The sequence below is a fragment of the Plectropomus leopardus genome, chromosome 13, assembly GCF_026936395.1.
Source record: "Plectropomus leopardus strain MGB_pleo_1.0 chromosome 13, ASM2693639v1, whole genome shotgun sequence".
Classification (NCBI taxonomy): domain Eukaryota; kingdom Metazoa; phylum Chordata; class Actinopteri; order Perciformes; family Serranidae; genus Plectropomus; species Plectropomus leopardus.
The window spans coordinates 30239534-30251675 of NC_142188.1; the positions used below are offsets into that span (position 1 = coordinate 30239534).

Here is a 12142-nt window from a genome sequence, read left to right on the forward strand (position 1 = left end):
GAGTGTTTTGATGGAAAAGTGGAGTGTGTTTTGAGTTATGTTTGTGTTTGCATAGGAAAGTGGAGCTTTTAGGCTCACTTTGCTTTAACCTTGTGTCTTACTACATTTGAATATGGATATTTCCCTGTGTTTTCTTAATGAGCCTGCTCTCAGTTTCTCCGTCACACTGTACATTTCTCTCTGATCTCTCTCCGTCCCCTCCCTTCGTGCTGTCCTCCTCCCTGTCTGCTTCTCATAATGATCTGCCAGCCCCCTCCATACATTTCCCGACACTATTATTTGATGTGATAAAGATTTTTTTTTCCTCACCTGCAAGAGAGATTTGATGGCTTGTTGTGGTTGACTGATTTGCGGAGACATACTTGATGCATTTCCTGCTCCTGTTCTCATTGTTTGCTTCTACAGTGTGTCCTACTTTGCCACATTGATTGCAAAACACACACAAAAAACCACACAAACACACACACACAAACACAAACACAAGGGTATCGCACCACATCTGTGTTAGATTGTCCGGTGGTTTGTCACTGAGAAGAACAAAAACACCAGGCTCCTGAGTTTAGTATGTTGAAAGATATGATGCGTTCATGTGATGTTGGAGGGTCAGCGTTTCCGAGTTGAGGTTGTAAAGTAGGAACAACATGAAGCTACAAAGAAGATGGGTTGCTGTATCATAATGCTAAGAGCAGTTGATAGCTGTTTCCAGTCTATATATATATGTATGTATACACTAGAGGGTGTAAATCACTGGTTTCATCACAATATGATATCACATCGATACTTTGGACAATGAAATGATATTTGATATTTCGATATCACAAAGTCTACCACGATACGATTTCAATTTGATTCTATGTCGCATGATGTTGTTGACTTCCTGACCCTTCTCCCTGAGCACATGGCAAAGGCAAACCCTCCCGAGGGTAAATGTCATATAATAATGATGTCATAATAATATATACATACATATATATACTTAATCGTTAAAGTGGGAGTTAGTTTTTTGTGTGTGGGCTCATTTGTGCAAGCGGCAGCGAGTGGACTCTAGTGGTTGATGGTGGGCAAATAGCCATCCTCATCAGTAACAATGTGAAAAGTATAAAAACACTGTCTGATTGAAGTACCATGGCTCATATTAAACCAGATATATTATCCTTTTCTTGTGTATTAGGCAAGCATGTTTTCAAGACATGCTTTTGCCCAGTGTTTGACAGAATGGGACCTCCTTTGCTTGCTAGCTGCTAGCAAACACACATGAATGAGGAGATATAGCCTAGCACAACTATGCATTAACGCTAATGTTACATAAAGTTAGCATACATAAAGCTTTGACATTTGATAACCAACATTAGTGTAGTAGTTAATATTTGGTAACTAATATTATTGTTGTGGTTAGCTAACTATATTGACTGTGTTGCACTGCGGTAGACCTGAATGATGTCCAGTAGGACACACACACACACACACACACACACACACACACACACACACACACACACACACACACTTAAACCACCACTAATAACACCTAATATTAGTATCAAGGTGGCCAGGCTAGCGCTAACTGTAATGCACTGTGTGGGAGAACGGAGAGATTGAATGATGACCAGTAGGAGATGCTCTTCCCACCACAACCCCCTCATCGAAATTTCACAATGACTTCGGAGGACCGTTCATGTGCTCATAACTCAAAAACGTGATATTTACGAGGAGCAGATGAAGGCAGCACAAGTTACAGCCTCAGTTGCCTTTTAATGTGATCCACGTTTTCATGTTGTTAACGCCTTATTTTGGCCCTACCATCTGAACGTCTTAAGAAATTGAGACTCATCAGACCAGGCAACGTTTTTCCAACCTTTTGCTATCCAGTTTTGGTGAGCGTGTGTGAGCTGTAGCCTCAGTTTCCTGTTCTTAGCTGACAGCTGGGGCACCCGCTGTGGTCTTCAAGTTTCAGTGTGTTGTGCATTCAGAGATGCTTGTCTGCAAACCCCAGTTATACGAGTGGTTATTTTGGACCATTCTCTGTGAACCCTAGAGATGACTGTGTGCGAAAATCCCAGTAGATCAGAAGTTGATGAAATTCTCTGACCAGCCCATATGGCACTGACAACCATTCTTCCCCATTCTGATGCTCAGTTTAAATTCTGCAGATTGTCTTGACCATATATAAATATATAGAGAGAGATATATGCAATAACTAGCAGTTGAACAGGTGTACCTAATAAAGTTGACAAAGAGTGTATGTTTCCTTCTTCTTAAGGAACTTGTTCATAGTAAACATCAGTGTTTTTCTATTTTTACAAGGATTTACAAATAGATATGATAGACCTCAAAAATGTTGGAATTGTGACTTTAGGTAACAGAATTAGAAAAATAGAAGAAAAAAAAAAAAAAAAAAACAGCAGAAAAGTCAGTGTAACTGAGTGAGAACTTATGAGCACAGAGTTTTGGAAATAATATCGTACAAACTCGGTGAACCCAATCAGACAATGACAACAAGGACAGAGGGAAATGAGATGGAGCGAGGATGAGGGAACACAGCGAGCTCCTCTATGCATTAAATATTGAGTTTGCCAACCATAGATTTATTAAACCTAATACCAATAGAAGCTATTTTGGATTAAGGCCACGTGTCATCAATAAAAAATGCCTGTGAAATGACAGATACCAATGATCATAATCAAAAATATTTAATCTAATCAAGAATTACCAGGTTTAGTTCAATTTAACCGTTTAATTCTTGAGCAAATTTGCTTGATTTCTTTTAAAAGCACGAGAGGAAAAAGAAAAGAAAAGAAAAAACAAACAGATCAAACACAAAATAATTAATCAATGTAAAGATAAAGTAGTTAAATATTTTTTATTATTTAGTTTTCTGGACATTTTTAGGATTTTTCCTTTTACTATCTTCTTATTATATCTCTTCCTCTCACCCTTTTTAGAAATAGATTTTCAGCCTTTTTTCCCCTTATTCCTTAGTTTACAAGCTACAAGGCAGATTTATAAGTAATCTTTTAATTATAGTTTACAAAATTAAATAAAAAATTATGGGACATTTCTTTCCCATTTTTTTCAAATAAATCAAACCAATTTGCTCAAGTTTCAAAGGTTTAAATGCTAGTGAAAGGCGTCTGAATGCACCACAAGAAAACTGATGTCGATCCAGGTGCTTATGGGTTTAAGGCTTCCTATAAACTACCTATGTAGAAATGATCAATAAACATATAATCAATTCCACTGGATAAGTTTACCAGCCCATTCTGAACCGGGTTGTCAGCAGAGCCGAGGGCTGGGACAGACACAGTTAGAGCCGCGGAACAGGAAGTAAATCCTGTGGTGCTGCAGCAGCAGGTGACCTCACTGTGACCTTTGGCTATTGCTCCCAGGAAGTGTGCGCGTGCGTGTATGTGTCTGTTTGTGTGTGTGTGTGTGTGTGTGTGTGTGTGTGTGTGTGTGTGTGTGTGTGTGTGTGTGTATATGTGTGTGCACTTATCAGGTTTGCATGAGTGTGTGTTAGTTTGTGTGCACATGTGTGGATGTTGTTTTAGTGGAGAGATTACAAGAGGAGAGATGAGGTGGTGAGCGGTGTGTGTGTGTGTGTGTGTGTGTATGTGAGAGAGTGAGTGTGTGCGGGCAGTGGGTAGTGTTTCACCCGCTGGGTCCTGGGAGTCTCTGAGGGGTTTTCTTCGGGGTGTATTTAGAGGAACAGTTTGTCCTGTTACACACAAAGGAGCGATGTTGATTTGTCTGTCAAACAACTGCAAGTTGGACTTCCTTTTCTCTGGCCTGTGCTGCTGCTGGGATTTGTAGTTTTTACTGTCTGGGCCGATGGGGGAGGAAGCTGCAACGCTGACTCCCGCTCTGTAAGTACTGAGCTGCACCCGCTGATCTGAGATGCTTTAGATGTCACATCAGGTTAAATGCTCTGTACAGTTCTGAGCAGATTGAATGGCTGAGCGGGGACTGAATGTGAGGATGTCAGAGCTCATTTTGAAACTTGGAGTCCAGCACAGCTCAGCTAACTCATCCTAACATTGTGAAACACGTCTATTATTCTTAACAATTAAATGTTAAGTGGTTTCTTTAATGTCAGTATTTGACGTATGGACATCACCAATATTTCTCTGTGCTTATGATTGCTTATGCTTTCATACTCATGATGAATTGCCAAATGAATATTGGGAGCTATATTGTGTTAAAAGTGAAACTCACATGAAAAATCCCATCACTTTTGTCATCCTTACATTTTTTTCCTGCTGAGATGTTGTACATGTGGGGGAAGAGGAAAACAAGTTAACCCTTTGAAACCTGGATCATTTGTCTTGTGGAGCATTCAGACACCTTTAAGTAGGAATTAGACTGTTGAACCTTGAGAGAATTGGTTTGATTTCTTTTGAAAACATGGGGAAAAAAAGGCAATGAGCAACTTGGCAAGAAATGTCCCACAAGTTGTAAGAAATGTGTAGATTTAGAAACTTATGTAAAAAGATTTTATTTCCTTGTTGTTGTTTTTGTTTTACTTCACTTTTTGATTTTATTTTATTATTTATTTTTTGTTAAATTTCAGGTAATATCCTTGTGCTTTTTTTATACACTAATTTGCTGTTTTTTGAGTAATTTCTTCTCAATTTGCTCATTGTCTTCTTCCCATGTTTTGAAGGAATTCAACCCAATTTTCTCAGGTTTCAAAGGGTTAAAGGAGCAGATTAATTTCATAACATAATGCAGAATTTAATCATGCTTCAGTTAAGCATTTGCAGTCTCTTATTTATACCTACCCCTACGTTTTACTATTCCCGTCCTCTCTCGCCTTTGTCTGCCTTCTTTCGTCTCTTCTATTTTTTTCCTGTCCTCTCTTTCTCTCTCCTCTGCTCTCCTCTCGCCTCCTTTTCCTTTCTCCTCCTCTATACTCACCCCTATTGTTTCTCCTCTTCTTTTCTCCTTTACTCTCCTTTCCCCTCATCTTTCTATCCTTCTACTCTTCCCCTTCACCTCCCCTCTCCACCCTTCTGCTCTTTTATAATTTCTTCTCCTTTTGTCCTCTTTCTACTTTTTCTCTCCTTTTCTTCCCTCTGCACTTCCTTTACCTCCTCTTTCCTGCCCTCTCCTATCTTATTTATTCTCCTCCTCTTCTCTTCTCCCTTATTTGTTCATTTTCACCTCCTTGTTTTTATTTACCCCCTTCTACTGCTTCCCTCTCCACTCTTATGCCCTCTTCTCATCCCCTTTTGTCTCATTTCTTCTCCCTTTCCCCCTAACTTGTACACTTCATCTCCTCTCCTTCTTTTCCTCCTTTTTAAAAAAATGTATTTTATGCATTTCTTTTTGGTTTTCTCACCTGCTAGTGCTCCTCCTGCTCAAAGGGAAGTTGGGATAACTGGACTGACTACATGAAATCAAAGTGTATACACAGTGCCTCCTCTCCTCCTGTGATTCTCAGCCCATCACTTCTCCTCCTCTTTGGTCTGTTTCCCCTCTATTTGCTCCCTCCTCAATCTCCACGGTGTGAAATCCAATTAATCAACATACTGTAACGCCTTAGATAAAACCAATACTCTTCCCCTCCCTCTCCCGTATCGATTCTGAGAGTCCTCGTGTCTGCAAAGCAGCCTGAAACAATAGCAAACACAAAAAAAGTTGATTGCACCAAAACACACAAACAGTCCAGAGAGCGGCGTTATCGACTGGACTTAATGCAACGATTGTCTCCTTCGCTCTCTGGTTTCACTTCGCTTCTCCTCCCCTTTATTTATTTATTATTTATCCAATCAAAACTCTTTACCATTATTTTCTGGTTTTTATTGCATCTGATCACCCTTTTACTTGTGTCATTTGTAGTCAATCATTATGGAATTACTACAGAAAGCTGAGTTTAATTGGATTAAAAGAGCACCACCAAGCTGTGATTTTTAATTTTTTACCATTCTGGATGTTTATTTCTTTAGATCTTTCTATTTTTAGTCACACTACACTAACACTACACCACACTAACTTACTTTGGGGACTGGGCTGGATGACATGAGGCGGGTTTCCATTAACCCTCAAACTGTGTAAATTGAAATTGTGAATATAAGATGCGCGTAATGGAAACACATTGTTTTAGAGAAAAAAAACGTAAAAATGTACGTCCGCATGAGGTGGTATTTCAGGATATTCAAAAAAGCCATATTTCACAAAACTGCAATGGAAACACTTTTTCAGAACTTTTCTAGGTCACATGATGCTATGGCTATGTGTTTGTCAGTAGGAACTGGCTCCCTCATGATGCAGCAGGAGCTACAAGAGCTGTTATTGCAACATCTAGAAGTTTTGAATCCACAGTTCCTCTGTGAAATCGAGAACTCACACACTCACATCACTTCCCAGAAATAACTCCTGCGTCGCCGCTCCCATGTATAGGGGTCTTGCCTTTCTGTCATTGCTTGCAAAACACGCCTACATCGCCTTGGATTGGAAATAATTCTGTCTGTATTATGCGTTCAATGTTCAGTGAATTGATGTTGTTTTAAAGTTGCCAGAGCACTCATGTTTACCTTTCCTGCTTTATATTTCCAGAGGTATCCAGCAGCAGTTGTCCAGCTACAGGGAGACGGTGATCCGGCAGGCCTCGGTGGCAGCGGGTTCGGCCGTTCACCGGGACGATGCGCCGACCTGCGGCATCTGCCACAAGACCAAGTTCGCAGACGGCTGTGGGAACCTGTGCTCGTACTGCCAGACCAAGTTCTGCGCCCGCTGTGGGGGGCGAGTGTCCCTGCGGTCCAACACGGTAAGAGAGACCTCTGTGTGTTAATGCAACTAGGCAATATTTTCTCACAGCCGAAAACCACAAATTATGATATCATTTTCACATCGGGATAAGTGATGGCCATATTAATAATACTAAAAATTTCCACTATACTCACAAAATCTCTCATCTGTATTGTGCTGGAGATGTAATAACTGTGAAGGCCATAGCACATGATTCACATTATTCTCATACTCATCAAACCACTCAGTGAGCCGTCATGCCCTGTGGATGTGGACATTGTCATCATGGAAGAGACCGCTTCCATCAGGGAGCAACATGATCACTCACACTAACTTTGTATTGATTTGCAGCGACTCTCTCCAATAGGGAGAAAATATATGGAGCCCCAAACCTGCAAAAGGCAGTAAAAGCTTATCAATCGAGTCCAAAACGTAATGTATAACGCTGCCTGTTAGAGGAAGATATGCTCTGCAGAGATTGTTGATTATTGTTAATAAATGTAACATTAAAACTTGGCAAATCCTCCCCAGACTGCTTGCATGTACACTACTGCCTACTGTACTATTGTAAGAACGTTACATTTGCTTTAATGGGAAAGCAGATGCTTCAGCAAACTATCACAGCTACACACTACCTGTCCAACTGAAAACAGCCCAATACTCTGCATGACTCTTCAGCCCCATCCTATCCTTCAGTGCTCGCCGGCAAAAGTAAAAGTAAAAGCCAAGCCCAGGCACACTCTCTTTGGAACAAGCTTTTTTTCTGTTTGGCATTTTGCCTTCCTATGATTTCTTTCTTTTTTTTTTTTGCTGTGTCTGCAACTGTTTTAGATTTTTCTTGCATGCTTGTGGTCACCTGGTTGCTACCTTTATATCAAGTCCCGACCTCACCTGCGCATTGTGCCCAGGAACCTCCGAACACAGCAAAATAAGACGAAAATGAGAAAATACAGGCAGTGGGCAGTGTTTAAATACACTCCCACACACTTCTAGTGGGTCATAAGTGACGGTTGAGAGGGATTAGTTTTGTATGAGAGAGTCTGTACATTGTTTCTTGAGAAAATACTATATAGCATACTTTTACATATTTCTAATGGAATGTCGAAAAAATATAAGGCTTTATAAATTTCATTTTTTTTTCCACCGAGCAGTTAATGAAATAAGCATAAATTTCAAATTTAGTTTAGTCTTCAATTTATGTTTTGGTAAAGCATTTTAATTTGAACGCCGTGGTTTTCCTTTTTTTTTTTGCCAGCAGTACAGATTTGATTATTTCCTATTTCCTACAAGCCACATCATGCCAAAATTAAAAAAAAACCAATAAAACAAATACAAATAATGTTATATATAATTGTATTTATTTTTGATTATAAATATATTATAAAATTAGATTATGTGTAATATTGTTGTCATGATAAAAGCATGAGAAAAATCGAAAATGTAGCTTATGTAAAAAATATGGTCTTCAATCTAAGCATTTTAACTAAAGCATTTTAATTTTCAATTACATGCCCCCCCCCCTTTTTTTGCAAGCAGCACAAATTTAATCTTTCCCTATCTCCTGCAAGCCACATTTCCTATTTGTCGTAAGCTTATATTAGTTATAAAAATACAAATATTATAACAACTTATAGCTAATAATGTATAACAAAACAAAACGAAATAAAATAAAATAAAATAAAAATGTTCCAAGGCAGCACAAGTTCATGTCCATCATGGAACCCAAATCCTCACTTAATACATTTCTTGCACGTGCAGCTGTGTCTAATCAGGCTATAGCAGGGCCCCAGGTGTTCAAACTCAGGTGGAGGTGATGAGCCATGGCACATATGTGTGTGTCTTTATGTGTGTATAAGCAAGTGTACGGTATGCTCTGGATGTGTGTTGATGTGTACTGTATATGGGGAGCTGCGTGTGTTACTGTGTATTTATGTGTGTGAATGTGATCTCTGTGTGCGTGTGTGTGTGTGTGTGTGTGATCCAGGCAGGAGCTAGTAAAGGTTAATTGGGCATTAGACTGAGCTGTGGACGGAGGGGGTGGTCTCCCACTCTGTTCCAGTGTCCCAGGGGTCCGGAGGTGCCCTATACATGCACAGCGGGGTGTAGGTGTGTATGTGTGTGTGTGTTTGTGTTGGCATTGAGAGGCGAGTCTTCCTCTGAAATAAGTGACATCCCCTATTCCACCCCTTCTCTTCCCCTGCGTCGCCAGTGTGGCATTTCATGGCCTCACACACAGGTACAAACACACACATACTTACACATGCGCGCGCGCACACACACACACACACACACACGCTCAAAAGTACATCCTAATTAGTTAGTGGCTGTCATGGGGAGAGTTCAGTTGTGAGGTCCTGGGTTGTGTGTTGAGGTGGGTGGCAGCTGCATTTAGTTGGAGAAGGTCTTTGAAAGGTGGATTTCGCACACACACATGCACACACATACACACACATTTACACGCACATACAAGCAGAAACTATCTTAAACTTAAATGTAGAAAACAGTAGTGTAGAGCAGCATTTCATGAAATAAACACATATTTTCTTTCATATTGTATGGCCTATGCTTTAGACCACTCTCGTGTCTAAACCATAGACTGTATGTAAAGATGTTAGTGGATGGGATTAGGGCAGAACTAAAAAAAAATCAAAGTACACATCAAAAAAATTCTTCCAAAGATGGTTTCTGTCATTTTAGGTAGTTCTTATAACTCTGTTGTATGTTCCAATGTTCATTTTTCTGATAAGTGTGGTTATAATGAGTGTTTTGATGCCATAAAGAGGAGCAGTTAAGCTGTGACTGTGGGTTTCTCACACACTCATTTATTTGTGGCAGCCTGCCACAATTAAAACTTCTGCTGCCACAAACAGATTTTCTATTTATGGAGCTGGACTGTTCATTGGAGCGCTGTCTAAAGAAACCATTCAGTTAGTCATTGCGTCACACTCTTGGAGCGCAGAGCGCACTCTGGGCACAGGTGGAGCAGCAGAACTTTAGGGGCACTGGAAGTGAAACTTAACCATTCATTCCACCGGATCCAAAACTTTACATTCACTCGCTCTTCTCATCCAATGAATCGATCTGATCACTTCTGAACAGTTATTATTCTCCCCATGACTCAGGAACTGCTGCTGAGGAAAAAAAAAAGAACTTATAGAGAGCTCCGCCTGCGCTGCATTCATCAACCCACAAAACCCTCTGAATTTAGAGAGGGGACACAGAATGATCAAAGGGGACTTTTGCCAGGGTAGCATTTTTCCCCTGCTTTTAGCCATTGTGCTAAGCTAGCCTATTTACAATCCAACTCTACTTGTCATTTTTATGCTTCTGTTGTTGAATTTGTTCAACAAACGTGGATTCGTTAGCGTTACCAGTTTTGGTAGATATTTTTGTGAACTTTGAACAAAAACAGGTCTGCGGTTCCCTCTGGCTTCAAGTCTCTCTTTGCCAGGCTAATTGCCACCTGGCTCGAAATGCATACTTCAAACACAAACATGAGAGTGGTCTCAGTCTTCTCATTTAAGTGCATAAAGAAAAATCCCCAAATGCTGAACCAATCTTTGAAATAACCTCATTGTGTTTTTTTGCCAAGTAAACTCTTGCCGTTGAACAAATAATCTCTCAGTAGCAAAGGCGGAGGTGGTGGTGAAAAGATGAAAAGCTGTTATACCAGAGTGAGTGGATGGTCTTTAGTATAAAGTGTGTGATTTGTAGACTAGATACAGTGATTTGCATTCTTTCTCCGACCCTTCTCCCCTATTTAGTTGTTTGAGGACTTGTTGGAACATTTCAACTTAAATCTGATATTTACTGGTCGAGTATTCCTTTTTGTCCAGTAACTGCTGTTGAAAAGTAAGATATCCGTATCCCAGTATCTGCTCCTGGTACGGCTGTAGGATCATTGTCATGCTTTCAGATATCATCTTTGCTCACATTCTCTCTGTCTTTCTTTTCATTATACATGGATGGCTGACTGGGCTGCAGGAGGACAAAGTGGTGAGTGCTGTGTCTTTTTTTTTCCTTTTCTGGACCACATAACTCTGCCTGCAACCTTTAAGACAATCCGTCTTAATGGGTTCAGACAGTATGTATGTATGTGTGTATGTACCTTCAGCCTTTCTGTCTGTTCATGTGTCTTAAATTATCTCAAGTGCAAGTTGTATCAAGCAGCAGCAGCAGTAGTAGTGAGAAGTGGTTGGAAATGTCACACAGCATATAATGTCATTTAATAAGATCCTATAATCACCACTATATACAGCGATCTCCTGGACCTTACTGCATCATCTTGCATATAGATTAAAACAATCTACTCATTCATTATTTGTTTATACCCGCTGACATTACTATAACATTACTGAGCATGCATTTGATGCAGGGAATCAACCTGGACTTGAGGGGTAGATCACACAGACAAACCAATACACTTCTGACAATTTTAGATTTTGCAAGTGAAAATTTTCTGTGTGGGAGGAAGTGGCTACAAGCCTTTGCAAACATGGGGAGAAAGTGTAAACTCAGAACTCAGTGTAGAACATAGTGTAGAAAAGCCCAGATTAGAAACATTTAAAGCGACTATTCACTCCAAAATAAAAAAAACACACATATTAAAAATATTAATATGTAATATTTTAATGTAAAAAATATTAAAACACATATTTTTCCTGTTACAAATTGTGTTTTTTTTTTTTTATTAATCTAGATTTCTGCCTTTTCCTCAATATAGTGGAACTAGATGGCAAAAAAAGCACCCAGTTTAAGACTTGATATCTGGTGTACCTTTTATTTTTTTCATTGATCACTCTATCTTTGACCGTTAGCATAGAATCTAAAAGGGTCACGTCAGTGATATTCTGATATTCTTTGAGTTTTTTTAATGCTGAATTGTGCCTCAAATCCAACAGAATATAGTTTAATGGAAATTAGTTTGTGCCACTCACAGCGTTTGAATTTTTCTTTAAATGTAGCCTGGTGAGGTTGGAAAAGTTATTTTACTGTGATAAGTCTTAAACTCTCAGCAAGAAGGCTATTGAGCTAGTATCCTGAAATCTTAAACTAATGTGTGGTGCTTGGATCCATCAATCCCAGCAGTACATAGCATTAGCAGGCTGATGTGAAGATGGAGGACAGGGTGGACTGTTTCTTGGGGTTCATGACACATAAATGCGTGGTGTATTGGCTCTCTCCACTGCTGTGGACTTCCTCGGTTGTATGGCCTGGTTAAACAAGAGTTAAGCAGAAACATCCGATATGATACTGCTGGAGAAACGTTCCCTGCGGACATGCCTTTAACACCTTCCTCTGCTTGTGTAGTTGTGTCAGGTTTAGAACCTTACTTGGCCTTGGCTGCCTTCCCTCAGGGCAGCTGCCAAACCGGCACTTTGATGATACTTGGCTG

At 39.8% G+C, this 12142-nt stretch overlaps 1 protein-coding gene across 6 annotated transcripts in view; it reads left to right on the forward strand.

Annotated features, from left to right (window-relative positions):
- Positions 1-12142, forward strand: part of rims1a (regulating synaptic membrane exocytosis 1a) — a 108155-nt gene that overhangs the window by 26302 nt on the left and 69711 nt on the right. For all 6 annotated transcript variants that reach the window (XM_088086217.1, XM_088086219.1, XM_088086218.1 and 3 more), the window contains exons 3-4: positions 6556-6766; positions 10732-10743. In XM_088086217.1, the coding sequence (XP_087942343.1) occupies positions 6556-6766; positions 10732-10743 (223 nt within the window). The remainder of the gene's footprint in view (positions 1-6555; positions 6767-10731; positions 10744-12142) is intronic.